This window comes from Perognathus longimembris, chromosome 13, assembly GCF_023159225.1.
Source record: "Perognathus longimembris pacificus isolate PPM17 chromosome 13, ASM2315922v1, whole genome shotgun sequence".
Taxonomy (NCBI): domain Eukaryota; kingdom Metazoa; phylum Chordata; class Mammalia; order Rodentia; family Heteromyidae; genus Perognathus; species Perognathus longimembris.
In genome coordinates, this window is record NC_063173.1 from 61256239 (window position 1) to 61278267 (window position 22029).

At 67.0% G+C, this 22029-nt stretch overlaps 1 protein-coding gene across 1 annotated transcript in view; it reads right to left on the reverse strand.

Moving 5' to 3' along the window:
• Shank2 (SH3 and multiple ankyrin repeat domains 2) overlaps window positions 1-22029 on the reverse strand; it is a 221363-nt gene that overhangs the window by 177401 nt on the left and 21933 nt on the right. The window contains 8 exon segments of the mRNA XM_048359764.1: window positions 4553-4630; window positions 5906-6022; window positions 10125-10271; window positions 10273-10301; window positions 10434-10577; window positions 13314-13422; window positions 14268-14339; window positions 14699-14902. Of these exon segments, the coding sequence (XP_048215721.1) occupies window positions 4553-4630; window positions 5906-6022; window positions 10125-10271; window positions 10273-10301; window positions 10434-10577; window positions 13314-13422; window positions 14268-14339; window positions 14699-14902 (900 nt within the window).

Genomic DNA, 22029 nt, shown 5'->3' on the forward strand with positions numbered 1-22029 from the left:
CCGGGGCCCGCGGCTCGAGGGGGGCAGCGGGGTGCCGGGGCCTGCGGCTGGGGGGGCAGCGGGGTGCCGGGGCCTGCGGCTGGGGGGGCAGCGGGGTGCAGGGGCCCGCGGCTGGGGGGGGCAGCGGGGTGCCGGGGCCCGCGGCTTGAGGGGGGGAGCGGGGTGCCGGGGCTCGAGGGGGGACGCAGAGTGGTGCCGGGGCCCGCGGCTCGGGGGGGCAACGGGGTGCCTGGGCCCGCGGCTCGAGGGGGACAGTGGGGTGCCGGGGCCCGCGGCTCGAGGGGGGGCGCAGAGGGGTGCCGGGGCCCGCGGCTCGGGGGGGGCAGCGGGGTGCGGGGGCCCGCGGCTCGAGGAGGGGGGGCAGAGGGGTGCCGGGGCCCGCGGCTCAAGGGGGGCAGCGGGGTGCCGGGGCCCGCGGCTCGGGGGGGCAGCGGGGTGCGGGGGCCCGCGGCTCGAGGAGGGGGGGCAGAGGGGTGCCGGGGCCCGCGGCTCAAGGGGGGCAGCGGGGGTGCCGGGGCCCGCGGCTCGAGGGGGACAGCGGGTGCCGGGGCCCGCGGCTCGAGGGGGACAGCGGGGTTCCGGGGCCCGCGGCTCGAGGGGGGCAGCGGGGTGCCGGGGCCCGCGGCTCGGCTCCGCTGTGGTGGGGTTTCTTCCATAATTCCAACTTGAAAACGATGCGAGCACTTCGCGTCACCACACGCTCAAATTAAAAACTTAAAAAGCAATCATTAAAAAAACCGAAGCCGGCACTGAGCGAGGGCGTCGCGACGCGCGTGCAGCTGCCGGTGCACACTCGACCGGAGGAGAACCGCTGCCGACGCCCGTGGACCCGGCGGCTCCGGGGCACGCCTTCCACAGACCGCACACGCCACGCGCCGCCCGGGGCTGGGGACGAGGACGGGGCGCCCCGCGTCAGGCGAGGGGGCACACGCGCATGCGTGCAGGTTCACACACGGGCACACGTTCATGACTCCATCGCGGGCGCGTGCACGCATGCCTGTGTGAGCATGGATACGCGTGCCGGTGTGCAAGTCTGTACAAATATGGACACGCCTGCGATGCATGTGCATGTGCGCGCACCTTGGTGAGTACGTGCGTGCGTTGGTGTTTTGTCTACATTGCGCATGTGTCTGATACACGCGTGTGGCATGCATGCACGTTGCACATGCGTGTGCATGTGTGCTTCAGCGTAAACACGTGTGTGCACACGCGTGTGTGACAGAAAACGCAGAGCAGAAGGCTGCTGCTCGCGGACCCCGCGGTTCTCCAGGTTGGAAGGAGATGCGGACGTGGGCTGGGGGAGGGGGAGGCCGGGGGGGAGGGGCGGGCTTTGTTCCGGGTTAGGACGAAAGTCCCCAAAACGCCCTGCAGGGACTGACAGCGCCCCTGAAACTCACGCGCCGGAACTTTCTACCCAGCTCGGGCTGTGGGGGGAGGCGCAAGGCCGGAACCTCACCCCACCCACGTCAGCCTGCAGGGAGGGTTCCCAGAAAACCCCCTTCCCCTGCCCGGGGTGAGGCGGGGTGACCCCCTCTGACCCGTGACCCGAGCGCGGGAACGGGGGCTCCGCGGGGCTGGGGAGGCGGCAGCCCGGAGCTTTCCAGAACCACCCAGGGTCACCGTGCAGGGGCCTCGAATGGCAGCGGATCCTCTCCTGCCCGGAGATGAAGTCTGCTCCAAACACGGGCGCTGACTTGTTGTCTTCGTTTATCCCACAGCCCCTCGGCGCCTCCCAGACCCAGGTGAATAAAAACGCAGGCTGAGCCGGGCGCCGGCGGTCACGCCTGCGATCCCAGCCACTCAGGAGGCTGAGAGCTCAGAACCCCGGTTCAAAGCCAGCTCAGACAGGCAAATCGGGGAGACTCTCATGTCCAGAGAACCGGCAAAAAGCCAGAGGTGGAGGTGTGGCTCGCGTGGTAGAGCTCCAGCTCCACGTGGGAGCATGAGGCCTCGAGTTCGAGCCACGGGCTGTCCCCCGGCAGGTGCCAGTCTGGGGCCCGACGGGCTCTGGACAAGGAGGGCGGCTGACGTCGGCTTTCCTGTGGCCAGGTCCCGGGCGATGGTGGACAGCCCAGCCCGGGCGCCCGCGCAGCCCTCCCCTCCCCCCCCCCCACCACGCGCACGCGTCCCTCAAGCCCACCAGGCCCCCGCCCAGGCTGGGCCGGCCGGGCCAGGGCCGCGGTCTCGCTATCTCCACCTCCTGAGCTGCTGGGATTACAGGAGTGTGCAGCGCTGCCCACGCTACAAAGGAGGTTTGCGGAGGGGAAGGTGATGAAAACCTGGCGTGGGATGTCAGGTCTGTCAGGACCGAGGGCCTCGGGGCCACTGCGTTTGCCCGTGCGTACGTGCGTGTGCGGGGGTGGGGCGGGGGTGGGGGGGAGTGAGACAAGGACCGTCCATCCCAAACACGGACCGTCCGCCAGCCGCATGTGGGGCTGCTCCGTCCTCTCCCTCGCCCAGAAATACAACTGCCGCCTCCGTTTCCATGGGAACACCGAGTCTGAAACCCCAGTAAGACTTGCGGCAGGACTTTGAGGAGGAGACTCAGGAAGAGCGTCCTCCCCACCACCGTCCACCCCACCACTGTCCACCCAACCACTGTCCACCCAACCACTGTCCACCCAACCACTGTCCCTGCCCTACGCGGGCAGCGTCCCCGTCCTCACAGGACAGGGCTGGGGACAGGGCTGGATGGGGACAGGGCTGACAGGGCTGGGGACAGGACAGGGCTGGGACAGGACAGGGCTGGGGACAGGGCTGAGGACAGGGATGGATGGGGACAGGGCTGACAGGGCTGAGGACAGGGCTGGGGACAGGGCTGAGGACAGGGATGGATGGGGACAGGGCTGGATGGGGACAGGGCTGACAGGGCTGAGGACAGGGCTGGGGACAGGGCTGAGGACAGGGATGGATGGGGACAGGGCTGGATGGGGACAGGGCTGACAGGGCTGAGGACAGGGCTGGGGACAGGGATGGATGGGGACAGGGCTGGGGACAGGGCTTGATGGGGACAGGGCTGAGGACAGGGCTGGGGACAGGTCTGGATGGGGACAGGGCTGTCAGGTCTGGGGACAGGGCTGGAAGCCGGCCACATAGGAAGCAAAGCCTCTGGAACCTAAGCCCCAGGGCTCTGAGGTTCTCTGAGCTCACAGACCCAAGGAGGAGCCAGGAGGGAAGCTGTCCACAACGGCATAGACCCCTCCCACTCCATGCTTCGCCCGCCGACCTCCTCCCCTCAGGGACCTGGGCTCAATGTCTTTTCCATTAAAAAAAAAATGCGTGTGTGTTGTGCACGTGTGTGTAAATTAAAAATTTTTTAAGGCCCTGAGTTCAGGGCTTAAACTCAGGGCTTTGTGCTTACTTGGGCTTGCTTGTTTGTGGCTGGTGCTCTACCCCCTGAGCCATGTCTCCAGCCCAACTTTTTGCTGGTTAGTTGGAGACGGAACCTTGCAGACTTTTCTGTCCAGGCTGGCTTTGAGCGGAGATCCTTCAGGTCTCACGCTCCTGAGTAGCTACAATGTCAGGCTTGAGCCATTCGAGCCTAGCCCGGGCTGACTGCAAACCAGGGACCCGGGCCTGCAATGCCTGCCCACGAAACGACCGCACCCAACGAGACGCGACTCCCGGTGCGCCCGGCCGGCGTTTGGGCGCTCTCTCCGGGGGTCACCGAGCACCTGAGCCCAGGGCCTCGATGGCACGGGTTCCTGCTCCGTCCGGGAGGAGCGGCCAGCGGCCCCGCGGGAGCCGGCCCCGCGCCGGAGACCCTGCCCAGCTCACACGCAACCCCGACTCCCAGACCAGGGCGGCCTCCACGGGCCGGCCCACGCGGGCGGAGCCCACGGCCGCTGCGCGCTGCACACGCCCCTCCATCACCCCGGGTGTCGCCCCGACACGCGCGTGCCCGGCGGGACACACTGCGCAGCCGCCTCAGCCCCGGAGTCGGGGCTCAGCCTGGGGGCGTGGTGGGGCCCCGGCCCGGACGAGGAACATGCTAGGAAAGGGGTCACCATGGCGTCCCACCGGTGAAATCCTGACGCCACCCCCACGGCGCCCGGGCCAGCGAGCCGGGGTCGGGGCAGCTCCGCGGCCCCCCACGGCCGGAGGAAAGCGGGGCTCGGGGGTGCCGGAGAAGCGCTGACCCCGACAGGTGACCCGGGGCCCCGGAAATGCCTAGACCGCCGCCGCCGACGGTCGCGTGGACCTCGGACGCATTTGGCCCAATTGAACGGCCCCAGCCGGGCGGGGCGCTCTGTGTCCTCCCCGGAGGGCAGAGGTGCTGGGGTGGCAGCGGGCTGAGGGGCGCCCCCGCCCCCCCGGAGGAGAGGAGGAGCCGGCACTGCCCAACAGCGGCAGCAGCGAGAGCAGCCGCCGGCGTGGCTTCCCTTCTGGAATGTTCCACAGAGAGGAATCTCTGTGTGATCTAGAGGAGGCCAGCCCGTGTCACGGCGTCGGTGCGGTGACGGGGGCAGAGCCCGGGTCACGGCGCACGGGAAGCCTCCTGTCATACACGCACGCACACGCGCACACACACAGACGCACACACGCCCGGTACCTGGAACGGCGTCTGGCTGTTGTAGTTTTTCAGTTCCTTGTCTCCACCCCGGAAGAGCAGCACGCGGGCGCAGCTGTCCTGCGGACGGAGGAGAAGGCGGCGGCTTAGGACGCGCGTGGGCGTGGGTGTCAGGGGGCGGGTGGGGGGGGTCCGCCCCGCCCGCCGCACCCACCCCGAAGGCCCGGGGCTCCCCGGCGGGCCCCCGTCCCGGGCTGCGTCTCCCGCCCGCCTGCACGGGCGGGCCGGCCCGTCTGGGCCCCGTTCTGTTTCCCTGGCGTGCTCAGCCGGTGCTCCCCCCCCCCCCCCGCCCCGTGGGAGCCACGCCTCCACCCTGCTGCTGGGAGAGAGGAGCGCCCTGCGGCCTTCCCTGCCCAGGTGGGCCGTGAACCCGCATCCTCCAGAGCTCCGCCTCTGAGAAGCTGCGATGACGCGTGAGCCACCGGGCCGGCACCTCGTGTTTTTGTTTTAGGGGCTGGGGATGTGGCCTAGTGGCAAGAGTGCCTGCCTCGTATACATGAGGCCCTGGGTTCAATTCCCCAGCACCACATATACAGAAAACGGCCGGAAGTGGCGCTGTGGCTCAAGTGGCAGAGTGCTAGCCTTGAGCAAAAGGAAGCCAGGAACAGTGCTCAGGCCCTGAGTCCAAGGCCCAGGAAGGGCAGAAAACAAAACAAAACAGATAAAACCAAAGCACCTTAGAGGGTATCTTTCCATGGGGAGGCAAAGAAGAGGAGGCAGGGGAGGGGGGCAGGGGAAGGAGGCATGGAGGGGGGCAGGGAGGAGGGGGCAGGGGAGGGGAGGCCCAGAGGGAAGGGTGCTCTTGGCCAGGGAAGGAGGAGGGGGGCAGGGGTGGGGCGGGGGGTGAGGCCAGGAGGACTGACCCTCGGGGAGCAGTGTGCGGGAAAGTTCCGAGCTCCCCTGAGACGTGGGTAGGACCCCCAGTCCGCGGTGACTGCGGGTGCTGGGAGCCGGGGTTCACGTTTACGCCCCGATACAGGTGTCTGGGCTCCGTGGGCCGCGAGCACACGCCGCGTCCCAGCCCCCCCGGAGCAGCAGGCGTGGCACAGAGGCCACACCACGGGTTTGCCCCCACGGCTGAGGGGGGTCCGGAGGACACCGCCTGTGACGCCCGCCCACCGGGGAAGCCGGTGAGAGGCTCGACTCCAAGAACCAACGCTGGAAGCGGAGCGGCGGCTCCAGGGGCAGAGCACCGGCCTGGAGCCAAAGCAGCTCAGGACCGCGCCCGGGCCCCGAGTTCAAGCCCAAGGTCGGAACGCACGCGCATGCACACGCGCACACCCACGCCCGCGCACGCTCCCACGCACGTGCACACACGCCCGCCCCAGCGCTGACCTGGTTGTAGAGGGCGCAGATGTGCAGGGCGGTGTTGCCCGAGGCGTTCTGCGCGCCCATGTCCGCGCCGTAGAACAGCAGGTGCTCCAGGTGCTGCACGTGGCCGTACCTGCAGGCCTGAGACACGCGAGGCCCGCGTGAGACACCCGAGACCCGCGCCTGCCTCCGCCAACCCCACCAACCCCAACGTGAGCAGCCACGGCCCTCCCCGCCTCCGGGTGCAGCAGCTACGGCCCCTGAGGTGGGGGGAGGGGGGCGGCCTGGGCTTGGAGAAGCCTTGGGACTGGCTGGGGGCAGGCAGTCCTGGGAGGGGCCCCAAGTTCCTTCCAAGAAGACCTGGGGGCCCCGAGTCCTATCCTGGGCCAGCTCTACAAACTGAAGGCCAGCACACTTAACCGGGACTTGGGGGCCAGGGCCCCCAGGCAGGGAGGGAGGGAGGGAGGGGCCCCAGGATGGAGGAAGGGACCCAGGCAGGGAGGGAGGGGCCCCAGGAGGGAGGAAGGACCTAGGCAGGGAAGGAGGGGGACCTAGGCGGGGAGAGGCAGGGTCCCCCCTTTCTGAGCCCCTCAAGGGCTGGCACGTGTGGTAAAAGCACATCTGGACGGGCCACACGAGGCCACGTTCCCCTCGCACACAGGATCACAGTTGTGCGCTGCCACGTGGGCACACGCGCGCGCGTGTGTGCGGGTGTAGGCCTGGTCCCCGGGGGAGAGCCCCATCTCAGGGCCACGTACAGCGGCCGACTTGTGTAGTAATCCCAACTCGTCAAGAGACGGAGATCAGGAGGACCGCCGTCTGCGGCAGCACTGCGCAAACAGGCCGGGGCCAGAGGACTGGAGGCTTGGCGCGAGTGGTAGAGCGCCTAGCTAGCAAGTCGGAGGCTCTGAGTTCAAACCACAGGGAAACAAAGTACTGGAACGACTGACGGCACAGCACTGACTAGCGGCTGGGCGCCGCGGGCTCAGCCTCCCACACAGCCCCTGAGGACGCCGCCTTGCCACCAGCTCCCGGCCCCAAGTTCACCGCCGGGGGGCGGAGGGGCCCAGTGCCCCGGGGGGCATCCAGGGCTCCGCCGGCCCAGGCGAGGCTCGGGACCCGTGGGGGGGCCCAGGCTGGAGCACCCCAGAACTGCGGGCCATGGACCGGGGGGAGGGGGCAGAAGGGAGAGAGACCGAGGCAGAGGGCACGCCGCGCCGCCCTGTCCGGGAACTTCCCAGGGACCCGAGGCCGGCCCAGCCGCCCGCCCGGACGCCCCCCCCAGGCCCAGCCACCCCGGACGCCCTAAGCCAGGCCCGGCCGCCCGCCCGGATGCCCCTCCGAGCCAGGAGTCTGGTTCCTCCCACGGAAGAGGCAAGGGGCTAACGAGCTGTCCCCGGAGGAGCCGGAGCTGGCATTTTGCAACGGCTTAACTTAATTGCTCTTTAATCAATAGAGAACACTGCGCCGACACACTCGACAATTAATCCGGACTCCTTCCGCAGAACTGCCGGGGTGGTGGCCGGGGCCGCGCTCTCCCGGGGGCTGGGTCCCCCCTGGCCATTCCCTGAGGCCCTGCCCCTTCCCACCCCCGCCTCCGCAGGTACCACTGTGCAGCCACGCCCACCACGCCCACCACGTCTAGCCACGCCCACCACACCCAGCCACGCCCACCACTGTGCAGCCACGCCCACCGCGTCCAGCCACGCCACCACGCCCACCAGCTCACCACGCCCACCATGTCTGCGCCCACCACTGTGCAGCCACGCCCACCACTGTGCAGCCACGCCCACCACGCTCACCACGCCCACCACATCCAACGTGCCCACTGAGTCTGCGTCCACCACTGTGCAGCCACGCCCACCACTGTCCAGCCACGCCTACCACATCCAGCCACGCCCACCACGCCCACCACATCCAACGTGCCCACTGAGTCTGCGTCCACCACTGTGCAGCCACGCCCACCACATCCAGCCACGCCTACCACATCCACCACGCTCACCACGCCCACCACATCCAGCCACGCCCACCACTGTGCAGCCACGCCCACCACATCCAGCCACACCCACCACGTCCACCACGCTCAGCACGCCCTCCATATCCACCGGCCCCACCCCCACCATCGCCCTCCGGGGCTCACACCATGGACAGAGCCCAAAGTCCACTGTCATTTCCATTTTTTCTAAACATGGGTGTGGACTGTCCACAGGGCTTCCCATGTTCTACACACACACGCGCACACACACATACCCATACACACACACACACACCCTCCATCAGAAAACCCGCAGGCCAGAAAAGAGAGCAGGCAGGCCTCGAACCCACAGGCACTGAGGGGAAGGCTCAGAGACTCCCAGCTGTGCAACCCGTCAGCCTGTGCATGGCACATTGTTTAACACACAGCCGGTAGCACACTGCGTGTGCCAGCGATTTCCTCACATGGACATTGCCCCAGGCATCTGCCACACACCTTCAGGCCAAGGGACCGGGCCCCTCCCCCTCCCGGGATCCGTGCCCCTCCCCCCACAGCCTGGGGGGCATGGTGCACACACGTGTGCATGGATCTTGACTTGTGGCCCCTGAGGCGATGTCCTTGGGAACAGCCAATGGCCATGATTTGTCACACCCAGACCTAGTGTTTGAACGGAGCCCAACACTAAAGGGAGCCAAAAGAAGGGACGCCCACCAGAGCAGAGCCACCCTCAGGACAGAGCTACCCCAGGACAGAGCTACCCCCAGGAAAGAGCCACCCCCAAGAGCAGAGCCACCCCAGGACAGAGCCACCCCCAGGACAGGGCCACCCCCAGGGTAAGGCCACTCTCAGGACAGGGCCACCCCCAGGACAGGGCCACCCCCCAAACAGAGCCACCCCCAGGACAGAGCCACCCCCAGGACAGAGCACCCCCCAGGACAGGGCAACCCCCAGGGCCTCCCTTGGCCCACACCGAGATGATAATATTCTTTCATTTATTTAATTTGCCGTTGCCTTGGTTTGAACTCGGGCCTGGCATTCTTGCTCTGCTTCCTTGCTCATGGCTGTTGCTCTACCCCTTGAGCCACACCTCCAGTCTAGCTTTTCTTTGGTTAACGGGGATAGAGCCTCACAGGCTTTCCTTCCTGGGCTGGCCTTGAACTATGACCCACCCAGCGTCAGCCTTCTGAACGGCTAGAAGTTGTAGACCGCGAGGGGCTGTGCTTGGGCGGGAGGGAGGGAATGGGGTCTGTTCAACGCCTGCTGGGCAGCACACGAGAGGCAGATCTCCATTCATGGGGGGGCCTGGCGGTTCATGCTGCCTTCCCGGCTATGCCAGGGCCGAGGCCGGGAGGACAGGGGTTCCAGGCCAGCCTGGACACAATAGTTCACGAGACCCCATCTCAACAGGAAAGGCTGGGCATGGCGGTGTGTGCTCGTCCTACCGGCGATGGCAGGAAGTGTCAACAGGAGAACCACAGTCCAGCCCAGCCACCACGCCAGACTCGGCCTTGGACGTGACCACCGCGGGGAGGGGGGAGGTAGGGTGGAAGGAGAGGCAGGGGGAGGAAGGTCGAGGGAGGGGGGGACATGAAGAACCATGGCCCCTGGCGGCCTCTGGTCTCGGGGCAGCCGCAGGCCGAGGCAGAGGTGGGAGGGAAGCTTCCCACGTTCCTGGGGGGCTTCTGGGGAAATGCCTGTGCTGAGGAGGAGGGAGCCCCAAGGCCGCCCCCACCAGGGCCGTCAGTGCACACGCAGAAATGCCCCCCCCCCCCCGCCCTGGCCCTGCCGCCCCCTCCTCCCCCCTCCCTGCCTCAAGCCCTGCGCTGCCACCTGCTGGCGCTCCCGGCACTGCGGGGGGAACAGCAGCCCAGCGGGGCCAGCCCTGCCCAGCCTGGGCCGGCCGCACCCCAGGCCCGTGGGGAGCCCCAGAGGTTCCCCGTCGGTGCCCCGTGTGGTTTGCCGGGGATTGGGGGGCAGCGCGGGAGGAGCTGCACAAACAATGGCCCGGCATCCCCCTGTTCACGGTGGGCGCCACGTGTCATCTCCACGCCCATCCCCCCCCCCACCCCCTGGGTCCAAAGTGCCACCAGGCATCCGCACCCCCACCCGGTGAGCGGCAGGGGCTGGGGGGCTCCGGAGGACGGAGCGACCACGGGGGAGAACGGCCCTTCCCAGGACGGCCACTAGACGGCAGTACAGCGGGCTGGGATGGGGCGGGCCGGAGGGGAGGGCGAGGGGGAGGGCCGGTGCGGGGGCGGGCGGCCGTACCTGGTGAATCTCCTGCCAGCCGTTCTCGTCCGCGCAGCACACGGAGGCGCGCTCGTGCAGGAGCAGCTCGCAGCAGTGCGGGTCGCCCCCCACCACGGCCGTGTGGTACAGCGGCGTGAGCCCGCAGCTGTCCTTGTAGTCGGGCGAGGGCCCCGAGCTCCAGCAGCGTCTGGGGGGGGGGGGGAGGGCGTGGAGGCGGTCGCCGCCCCGGGGGGAGGGGCGGGGCCCACGCTCCCAAACCCCCACGCCCCCCCCCCAGGCCGGCCCAGGGACCAGGCCCAGCAGGGGCGCCGGCCGTACCTTCAGGGCCCGCCTGGTTCCTGGCGCGGGCGGCCTTGTGCAGGGCCGTCATCCCGTCCCTGGCGCGGAAGTCCAGGTGAGCACCGCCATTCCTCAGGGCGATGAGGACTTCCGCGGGGGCTTCCAGCTGGGCCGCCAGGGTCAAGGGTGTCTCTGCAAGACCAAACCCATGCTCGGCCCGTGGATCCCACACTCGGGAACCCACGGAGCCCGCTGTCCACGACACCCAGGTCCCCATCCCCGGGACCCACGGAGCCGCTGTCCATGGCACCCAGGTCATAGCTCCCGGGGACCCACAGAGCCCGCTGCCCACGACACCCAGGTCCCCATCCCCGGGACCCACGGAGCCCGCTGTCCACGTCTACACCCAGGTCCCGATCCCCGGGGACCCACGGAGCCCGCTGTCCACGACTCCCAGGTCCCGATCCCCGGGACCCACGGAGCCCGCTGTGCACGGCACCCAGGTCCCGATCCCCGGGGACCCACGGAGCCCGCTGTCCACGACACCCAGGTCACAGCTCCCAGGGACTCATGGAGCCCGCTGTCCACGTCACCCAGGTCCCAATCCCTGGGGACCCACGGAGCCTGCTGCCCATCCCATCTGAGTCACAGCCCTCTTGACCCTGAGCCCCTAGGCCGTGGCGCTCAGGCAGCCCCCTCAGAGTGACAATGACAGGTGGGGTCCTGTGCACACGGGTACATGGTGGCAGCGGTAGGACTCCCACAGCTCTGCCCCAGGCCCCTGGCCCCATCCTCTTCAGAGCGCCAGCCCCATTCAGGCATATTCATACAGAGCACGGGACGAGGGCGCCCACCCAGACAAGAGGACGCCAGGAACAGGGCCCACAGACAGGACTCCACCCAGGCCAGCGGCAGTCCACCAGGGAGGACCACAGACAGGACTCCACCCAGGCCAGCGGCAGTCCACCAGGGAGGACCTCAGACAGGACTCCACGTGAGTCACAGCAGTCCACCCGGGAGGACCTCAGACAGGACTCCACGTGAGTCACAGCAGTCCACCCGGGAGGACCTCAGACAGGACTCCACGCGTGCCACAGCAGTCCACCCGGGAGGACCTCAGACAGGACTCCACGTGGGTCACGGCAGTCCACCCCGGGAGGACCTCAGACAGGACTCCACGTGGGTCATGGCTGTCCACCCCAGGAGGACCTCAGACAGAGGACAAGGACGTTGGAGGACGGAGCTGGGGAGAAGGGTAAGTGGAAGGACCACGTCTAGAACTGTGAAATCGAGACATTTTGCAAAAGCCACAGGATGTGCCACCCCCCCATTAATGAGCGCCCCGGGCCTCAGTTACGAACCAGTGCCAGCTCCTCGGGCTGGGGGGCTGGGGTGAGGACGTGCAAATCCCCCCCACACATGCACACACATGCACGCACACGCACACGCACACATGCACGCACGCACTGCTGGACTCTGCTCTGCTTTGTGTTGGCCCCGCTGGGCATGATTGTTCCGGAAGACCCAAACCAGCCGTCCACCAGCCCAAGCCTGGCCGCCGGCCCCCTCGTCCTGCGCTGACCTCCTCCAACGCCGCCCGCCCTCACCCCCTCTCCGGAACCGAACGTAGCTCGTCGGTGACAGCCTGTCTGCGGTGGCCCCCCACCCCCGGGGGGGGGAACTCTGGGGGACTCATAAGAAGCATGTGGAAATAATTGGATACTGTATTTGAGCTCCCGCTTCAGAACGGGGCTCGTTTCATTAGGAAGGGCACGGCACACCGGGGGGAGCCGTTCACTGGAGTGTCTGCAGCCGGCCGCCCGTGCGCGGGGTGATTTGTGGGCCTCCGGCTCCGCAGGCCGAGGTTTACGAGGTCTGGGAGCCCCTTCCCTCCCGGCCCCCCGCCGTCCTCGGCCGGCCCGCGCGCCCCTCCCCTCCAGATGCTATTATTTCCGGGGGACTGCAGGCCGTGATTCACTCTGGGCCTTGGGAGACGGCTACAGACCTCGCGGCCCCATTGGCACCCTGCCCCGCCCCGCCCCGCCCCGCCCCGCCCCGGGAGCTTCTAATTGGGCCGAGCCACAGACCAGGAGGACGCTGTCGGGACCAGGCCGCCCCGGCGGGCACGGCGATGCCCAGGGCCACGGCTTCGTGGCAGACACACGGGGGACTCTAGGAAGCCAGGCTTGGGCACGGAATGTGCTAACAACCCCGGGATCAAAAGGCACTGGTGAGGAGCCTCCCTCATTAATGAGCCTTCTCGGCCCAGGCCTGGGGCTTTTCTGCAGGTTGGGGGGGGGGGGTAAGTGTGGGGAGTGGAAGAGACAGGCAGTGGGCTCTGCCCCGCCCAGCGTGTCCACGCCGCCCTCCCCTTCCCCCTCCCCCACGGGTGGGCACGGCCCGCCCCTCCCCGCCCCTCCACCCGAGGCTCCAACCCGCCCCAAGACCCCTCCCCACCCCGAGGGCAAAGCTTGGGGCTTCCACTCGCTGTCATCAGCGTTGTTACTTGACAACGCGCCAGAAGGAGGCTGGTTCACATCAGCACGGACGGGGCGCCCCTGGGAGTCAGCGATTGTTCCTTGTCTGGATCTGGCTGCTTCCTCCCCCGCCCACTGCCCAGCAGCCCCCCTGGAGACACGGGGGGTGGGAGGTGGAGTGCCGCAGCATCGCCTGTCCCCAGAAGAAAGCTGGCTTCCACCCAGGCAACACGGACGTCTGGCGAATGGCTGGGTCTGCCAGGCGGTCACCAAGCCCAGAGTGGAGCCTCCAAAATAGGGAGGGCCCCCCCCCGAGGGCACCGGAGCCCCGGGAAGGGGCAGGTGAGGGCCCCCCCAGAGGGCACCGGAGCCCCGGGAAGGGTAAACCCGGCCTGATCACCGCCGCCGTCCAGGGGCGCGTATGGGGACGGCCCCTCCTCTCAGAACCCACCTCCCGTCTCTAGGTCGTGGAAATTGGGGTCCAGGCCGCGGTCCAGCAGCTTGGTGAGCTTCTCCACTGAGCGGCGCTGCGTGTGGTCCAGGAACTTCTTCAGATTGGTCTAGAGGACAGGAAGGAAGGAGAAAGGTCGCCGCGGGCCCGGACTGGCTGGGCTTGGGGTCCCACGGCTCCCCAGACCCATCCAGGCCTTGCGAGTCCGTCCTGGAGGGCGGGGGCCGGCCGGGGGCCCTCACCTCCAGGGGCCGCCGCCTGGGCAGCAAGGGCAGCAGCTCCCCCAGGCTGGGCCCCTCTGGTTAACTCTGGGGCCACAGGGACGGGGGTCTCGGGGGTCTGGGGAAAGGAGGGACGTTCACGTCTTGTGAGGTTGCACTGGTCAGCCGCTGGGCCTCTGTGGGGTGGGCTGGACCCAGCCTGGCCTACCCCATCGGCTGGTATATTGGGGGTTTCCTGCGCTCAGCGTACAGCTGTGCCACCCCCACACAGGACGCCTGGCCCCCCATGATATGCCCAGCCCAGGGACACCCGGCCCCCCACGAGGTGCCCAGCCCAGGATGCCCGGCCCCCCACGAGGTGCCCGGCCCAGGACGCCCGGCCCCCCCACGAGGTGCCCGGCCCAGGACGCCCGGCCCCCCACGAGGTGCCCGGCCCAGGACGCCCGGCCCCCCATGAGGTGCCCGGCCCAGGACGCCTGGCCCCCCACGAGGTGCCCGGCCCAGGACGCCCGGCCCCCACGAGGTGCCCAGCGCAGCAGGCCCTGCCCCTGTGGACGCCCAGCGTGTCCCCGCACCCCCAGCCCCCACCATCCCCGCGGGCCTTCCGGGGGCCGGGGCAAAGGCCCCCTCGCGGGACACCGGGCCCGACGCGGGACTCCCGCGGCGCACGGGCGCCGTGTGCGAATGCAGACGCGCGCGCGGCCCGCGGGCGGAGGGCAGGCAGCCCGCGTACCTTCGTGTGGAGCTTGGCCAGCTGCTTCTCATCCAGGTTGCACTGCTTGTACACCCGCTTCTTGTACCGAAACTAGCGTGGAAGCAGAAAAGGAGAGACGCGCCTCACCGTGAGGTCAGACCTCGCTGCGCAGAGGAAACGCGGCGCGAGCCCGGCCATCCACGCGCGCCGGGCTCCCCGTGATCGGCCGTCCCCTGCCCCAGGGCCCCGGCCTCCCCCGAGCCAGCTGTCCACACGCGGTGCCCCGGCGGCCCCACGCACACACGCGCACTCGCCTCCTTCCGCTGGCGGTGCGCGAGGCCGCCCCATGTGGCTCGGACCTCCAAGAGCCAGAAGCACAGCACAGCTCACTAAGTTTGCCATCCGGGCCCCGTATCCCAACCCGAACCAAGCGGTCTAAGGGCCCCCCCCCCCCCCCGCGGCGGCAGTACCTCCAGGGAGGGCACGCCCTGGCCCGCGGGCTGCGGGTACTCGCGCAGCAGCCGCTCCTCGTCCAGGAACTTGCCGTCGCGCCCGTGGCTGGCGGGCTGGAAGAGCCCGTAGTTGAGCACGTCCTTCAGCCCCTGGTTGAGCGTGCACAGGATGCGCTGCTTCGCCACCCACACCGTGGCGTCCGGGTTGAAGCGGATGCATTTCTGCGGGGGGGGGGGGGGCAGGGGCACGGGTCAGGGAGGCCGTGACCAACCGCACACCCGCGGGGCACACAGAACACAGGCATCCTTGTGCACACTCATGCGCACGCACACATGCGTACACACACACCGACCCCCCCACTCCCCAACCCCCCCCCACACCCCAGTAGAGTATCTGATCAGCCAGCCTGGAGTCCCCGGGCACTGGGGCTGGCTTTGAACCGTAGTCCTCGGACCTCGGTCTCCTGAGTATCTAGGATGACAGGCGCGAGCCCCCGGTGCCCCACTTCTTCCCAGAGACTTCAAGTGGCGTCTTCCGGGACGTGGCCCCACGCACGCTCTGTACACAGCAGCCCTGCTACCGGCTCAGGGAATAAGAGGCAGTGCACACTCGCACACGCGGCTGCTTTCCAGCCACAGAGGGGACCTGGACGCTGGGCAGGCCATGTGCTCCCGGGTGACTCCACTTCAGCGTGGATACCGCTGGCATTTCAGCCACGAGTGGAAGCCATTCATTCCTACACCGTCGCCACGAGTGGATGCCATTCCTACACCATCGCTGCGTGCAGGGCCATCGTCCGCCCCTGAAGCTTGTGACTGAGATGGTAATGATGCTGCTGGTGGTGGTGGTGATGGTGGTGGTGGTGGTGGTGGTGGTGATGGTGGTGATGGTGGTGGTGGTGGCGGTGGTGATGGTGGTGGTGGTGGTGGTGATGGTGGTGGTAATGGTGGTGATGGTGGTGGTGGTGGTGGTGATGGTGATGGTGGTGGTGGTGGTGGTGATGGTGGTGGTGGTCATGGTGATAGTAGTGGTGGTGGTGATGATGGTGGTAGTAATGGTGGTGATGGTGATGGTGGTGGTGGTGATGGTGGTAGTGGTGATGATGGTGGAGGTGGTGGTGATGGTGGTGATGGTGATGGTGGTGGTAGTGGTGATGGTGGTGATGGTGGTGGTGGTGGTGATGGTGGTGGTGATGGTGATGGTGGTGGTAGTGGTGATGGTGGTAATGATGGTGGTGATGGTGGCGGTGGTGATGGTGGTGGTGGTGGTGATGGTGGTGGTGATGGTGGTGGTGGTGGTGATGGTGGTGGTGATGGTGGTGGTAGGGATGGTGGTAGTGATGGTAGTGGTGATGGTGGTGGTGATGGTGGTGGTGGTGATGGTGGTGGTGGTGATGGTGGTGGTGGTGGTGATGGTGGTGGTGATGGTGGTGGTAGGGATGGTGGTAGTGATGGTAGTGGTGATGGTGGTGGTGATGGTGGTGGTGGTGATGGTGGTGGTGGTGGTGATGATGGTGGTGGTGATGGTGATGGTGGTGGTAGTGGTGATGGTGGTAATGATGGTGGTGATGGTGGTGGTGGTGATGGTGGTGGTGGTGGTGATGGTGGTGGTGATGGTGGTGGTGATGGTGATGATGGTGGTGGTAGGGATGGTGGTAGTGATGGTAGTGGTGATGGTGGTGGTGATGGTGGTGGTGGTGGTGATGATGGTGGTGGTGATGGTGATGGTGGTGGTAGTGGTGATGGTGGTAATGATGGTGGTGATGGTGGTGGTGGTGATGGTGGTGGTGGTGGTGATGATGGTGGTGGTGATGGTGATGGTGGTGGTAGTGGTGATGGTGGTAATGATGGTGGTGATGGTGGCGGTGGTGATGGTGGTGGTGGTGGTGATGGTGGTGGTGATGGTGGTAGTGATGGTGATGATGGTGGTGGTAGGGATGGTGGTAGTGATGGTAGTGGTGATGGTGGTGATGGTGATAGTGATGAGGACGACAGTGCTGGCAGTGGACAATGGCATCGCTGAACATTTGCCGATCTTACTGTGGGAGCAGCACTGACTGGCTCCCCTCCCCCACATCTCTAAGGAGACAGCATCGTTGTTACCATGGTAATGAGACTCCCGGTTTCCAGATGAGGAGCTGGGCCTCAGAGACACCCGAAACACTCCGAGTCCACACAGCGAGGACGTGGCGGCCTCCAACCACGCCACGTCTCCCTAACTGTGTGACAGACACGCGGATGGCCCTGCACCCCCTCGGGGCTCCACGAACCCTGAGGCTCGTCTGTGGAACAACCCAAAGCAGGGGTCCAGGGCCCCTCACCACGCCAACGCGGTGTCCCCGTGCCGGGCCCGACCCTGTCCAGCACATGCGTCCCGGTGCCGGGCACGGTCCCCGCGGGACGGCCTCACACCCTCGCAGGGCTGCGTGGGAAGATGGGGGTGGGCTCGGCGTCCACCGCACCACTGAGGAGAAGCGACGGCGGGCGGGCGCCAGGGCTGGGGGAGCGTCCGGCCAGCCCGAGGCGAGCCAGGGCGGAACCCAGAAATCACACCCGCGTCCTCGCAACCAACGCGGAAAAGGCCTTAGACAAAACCTCTGGAAAACTAGACACGGAAGGAGCCCGTCTCCATGTAGATGACAATTTCTACATAGGACCCCCCTGTGGCCGGCCCAACGGCATTGCAAATGGGGAGAAAGAAGAATCAGTTCCTCTGAAGTGAGGCTCTCTCTGGGCCGGATACTGGGGGGTAGGGGGGAAGCGGGCCAAGTAGAGGACCTGGGGTGTAGGGGGTAGGGGGGAGGCTGGGGGAAGAGGGGACCTGGGGGGAGGTGGGAGGCTGGGGGAAGAGGGGACCTGGGGGGAGGTGGGAGGCTGGGGGATGAGGGGGCCTGGAGGGTAGGGGGGAGGCTGGGGGAAGAGGGGACCTGGGGGGAGGTGGGGAGGCTGGGGGAGGAAGGGAGGGGCTGTATGGGGGAGGCTGGAGGAGGAGGGGAGGGAATGTAGGGGGGAGGCTGGGGGAGGAGGGGAGGGGCTGTAGGGGGGAGGCTGGGGGAGGAGGGTAGGGGCTGTAGCGGGGAGGCTGGAGGAGGGGAGGGGCTGTAGGGGGAGGCTGGAGGAGGGGTGGGGCTGTAGGGGGAGGCTTGGGGAGGAGGGGCGGGGCTGTAGGGGGAGGCTGGGGGAGGGGCGGGGCTGTAGGGGGGAGGCTGGGGAGGAGGGGCGGGGCTGTAGGGGGAGGCTGGAGGAGGAGGGGAGGGAATGTAGGGGGGAGGCTGGGGGAGGAGGGGAGGGGCTGTAGGGGGAGGCTGGGGGAGGGGAGGGGCTGTAGGGGGGGCTGGAGGAGGGGAGGGGCTGTAGGGGGAGGCTGGGGGAGGGGCGGGGCTGTAGGGGGGAGGCTGGGGGGAGGGGCGGGGCTGTAGGGGGAGGCTGGAGGAGGGGCGGGGCTGTAGGGGGAGGCTGGGGGGGAGGGGCGGGGCTGTAGGGGGAGGCTGGAGGAGGGGTGGGGCTGTAGGGGGAGGCTTGGGGAGGAGGGGCGGGGCTGTAGGGGGAGGCTGGGGGAGGGGCGGGGCTGTAGGGCGAGGCTGGGGGAGGGGCGGGGCTGTAGGGGGAGGCTGGAGGAGGAGGGGAGGGAATGTAGGGGGGAGGCTGGGGGAGGAGGGGAGGGGCTGTAGGGGGAAGCTGGGGGAGGAGGGGCGGGGCTGTAGGGGGAGGCGGGGCGGGGCTGTAGGGGGGAGGCTGGGGGAGGGGCGGGGCTGTAGGGGGAGGCTGGGGGAGGAGGGGAGGGGCTGTAAGGGGGAGGCTGGAGGAGGGGAGGGGCTGTAGGGGGAGGCTGGGGGAGGAGGGGTGGGGCTGTAGGGGGGAGGCTGGGGGTGGGGCGGGGCTGTAGGGGGAGGCCGGCTGGGGCGTGCTGCATGTGTGTGTGGAAAGGCGGTGAGGAGAGCCCCTTGGGCAGCCAGGCCCGCCCCAGCCGCACAGGGCCCAGCCTTGGTCTCCTCAGAGTCCGGACGTGCCGTGCGTGGGACACTGGGAGGGCCACGCGGGCGGCGTCCACACCCCACGCGGCCCACGGGGGCCCCCTGACGCGGCTCGCTCCCGAGACCCACGGAGGGCCCGGCAGCCCTTCTGACGCGAGCGGCAGGACGGGGCACGTCCAGGCGCAGGTCAGGCTGCGTGGAGAGGAGGGCGGCGGCTGCCGGGGCTGAGCGAGCGTCTAGACGGAGCCTGGAGGCCGGGGGCGTCCGACTGGACTCGTCGGGGCCGGCCGTGACCCCCGCCCCCACCCCGCCGCCCCGGCTCCACCCACCAGAGTCTCCCCGGAAGCGGCGTGCACCCTGCCCCCATCCAGGGAAGCGGCGGGGGCCCGGGCCACCCCCACCACCCAGAGGCATGGAGTTGGAGGCCCGCGGCTGGGGGCCACCCTGGACGAAGGTCAGGGAGACCTTATTTTTAAAAGCAAACGAAGAATCTCATCCTATGAAATACCATTAATCAACACGGACTCCGGGAAGGGGAAACGAGATTGCTTTCCCTTCGCCACTGCTTTGTCTTCTTTCCTTGCTGTCTTGTTTGTTCCTTCGTCTGCCTTTGGGAAGGGGAGGGGGGCGCAGAAATGGAGGGGCAAAGGGTAAACAAAGGCAGCCGTGGTCCTCGCTGGACCGAGCCCGAGGGAGGCAGGAAGCAGGTCGGTGCTCCCGAGGCGGGGCCCGAGCCCACGCCGGGAAGGGGAGTCGGCTGGCGCACGGGCCGCCTCTCGCCTAACGGAGAAAACTGGAGCTGCGGTTTGGGGGTCCTTGGTGATGAGCGTGGACGGCAGTGGAGGGGAGCGGTGGCCCGTGTGGGGGTTCCAGGCGCTGCGTGCTCCAGGTGAGGGGGCAGGAAGGAGCCGTGGAAGGGCCGAGCGGGCTGGGCCCCCTCCTCCTGGGGGGTCGAGTACCCCCTCAGCCAGCAGCTGGCCCAGGGCCCTCACCCCACCCCATACCCAGCATCTGGGTTTGTCTGCGACAATGGTCAACGTGGAAGTCAGTCCCAAAATGATCAACGTGGAAGTCAGACCCTCGGGAGAGGGAGAATCACTGGTCGGTTTGTTACAAAAGCACCCATGACTCACCATGGTCCCAAGGAAGGCCATAAAGGGTGACCCCTGCCCTGAAACACGAAGGCAATTACCATCACAGGACTGGGGGGGGGGGCGGGCAGAGTTCTCCTGGGCTTTAGCAACCAATCAATAACAGTACAAAGAAAGCCAGCGACACACCGGCCTCTCTCCACCCCCACATCCTCAAAGGACACAGCAGAGTCACTCTAAGTGGACAACCAAGAGACTAGCCGGATGTTTCCACCATGCAGAGGGTGAGTGCCCAGCTGAAAGATGAAGACTGGATGGATGGGTGAATGGATGGATGGACGGACAGACGGGAGACAGATGAATGGATGGATGGACAGGTGGATGGACAGATGGATGGATGCGTGGGTGGATGGACAGATTGATGGATGGACGGATGGGTAGACAGGTGGCTGATGGATGGATGGAAGGATGGACAGATGGGAGGACAGATGAGTGGATGGATGGACAGATGAGTGGGTGAGTAGGTGGATGATGGGAGGCTAGATGGGTATATAATAGGTGGATGGGCGGAAAGAGATGAGCAGGGTGCTGGTAGTAGCTCATCCCTGTAACCCTAGCTACTAAGGAGGCTGAGATCTGAGGAATGCAGGTCAAAGCCAGACAAGGCAGCAAAATCCGTGAGATGCGTATCTCCAATTAACCTCCAGAGAACCAGAAGCGGTGCTGTAGCTCCAAGTGGTAAGGGATAGTACACTAGCCTTGAGCAAAAAAAGCTCAGGGACAGCACCCAGGCCCTGAGTTCAAGTCCCCCAACCAACAACGCAAAAAGACAGATGAGTGGGCAGATGGGTGGGTAGGTGAGTGGGTAGATGGATGGGTGGGTGAGTGGGTAGATGGGTGGGTGGGTGAGTGGGTAGATGGATGGGTAGGTGGATGGGTAGGTGAGTGGGTAGATGGATGGGTAGGTGGATGGGTAGGTGAGTGGGTAGATGGGTGGGTGGGTGAGTGGGTGGATGGATGGGTAGGTGAGTGGGTAGATGGGTGGGTGGGTGAGTGGGTGGATGGATGGGTGGGTGAGTGGGTAGATGGGTGGGTAGGTGAGTGGGTAGATGGGTGGGTGGGTGAGTGGGTAGATAGATGGATGGGTGAGTGGGTAGATGGATGGGTAGGTGAGTGGGTAGATGGGTGGGTGGGTGAGTGGGTAGATGGGTGGGTGGGTGAGTGGGTAGATGGGTAGGTGAGTGGGTAGATGGGTGGGTGAATGGGTAGATAGGTGGGTGGGTGAGTGGGTAGATGGGTGGGTGGGTGAGTGGGTAGATGGGTGGGTGGGTGAGTGGGTAGATGGGTGGGTAGGTGAGTGGGTAGATGGGTGGGTGGGTGAATGGATGTTGAATGGTTGGAGGGATGTGTGGATGGATAAGTGGATGGGTGGATTGGGTAGGTGGATGAATGAATGGATGAGAGATTGATGGGTGGATGGTAGATGAGCAGAAGGGTGGGCAAATGGTGGATGGATAGCTGGATGATGGATGGATGGATGGACAGATGGACAGACTGACCACCCTCCACAGCCCTGCAAGCTGTCTATTTTCTAGAAGTGCTGGCTCCATGAGCCATAGCAAACCTCAGCTGTAACCTCCTGGGGTCACAGTCCTGGGCCGTATACCTATCTGCGTGGCAGGCAGGTGCTGAAACAGAGCCAGGTAACACGCTAAGGTCTGGGGGTGCCCCGGGCACCACCGCGGCTACCTCGTGGCGCCTGGACAGGGGCCAGCAGTCAAGCCTTGCCCATCAGCTACTGGGTGGGAACCCAGCTCAAACACTGCCCAGGCAGGTGGGGGGGTTGGGGGGGGAGACCTGCTTGTTCCCGAAGCTCTAGCTCAAGGCTCCCAACCGGCGGCAGGAGGCCAAGGGCCCTTCAGAGAGCTGAGGTTATGAGATGGCCACTTGATGCAGGGGATAGACTGGGGACTCCGCAGCTGGCCTAGAGGCCCAGGGGCCGCTGGGCTACCAGGGGGAGGAATCAGGAACGAGAGCAAGGAGAGGAGGGGGAGGGGACACAGAGGCAGCGAGCAGAGCGGGGAGGACACAGTGACCCTGAGTTCTGGGAGGTCAGGAGCGTCACGCTTCTTGCTGCTATATGGACTCTCCAACCGCAAGGGGCACCTCGTGACGAACAGAAACACAGCGAAAGCAGTTTCCTGCCGCGCGTGCCGGTGCGGGGGGGGGGGGGGGGGGAGGCGGTGCCCTGGCGTCTCTGCCAGCAAACCGGGGCTGCGGACAC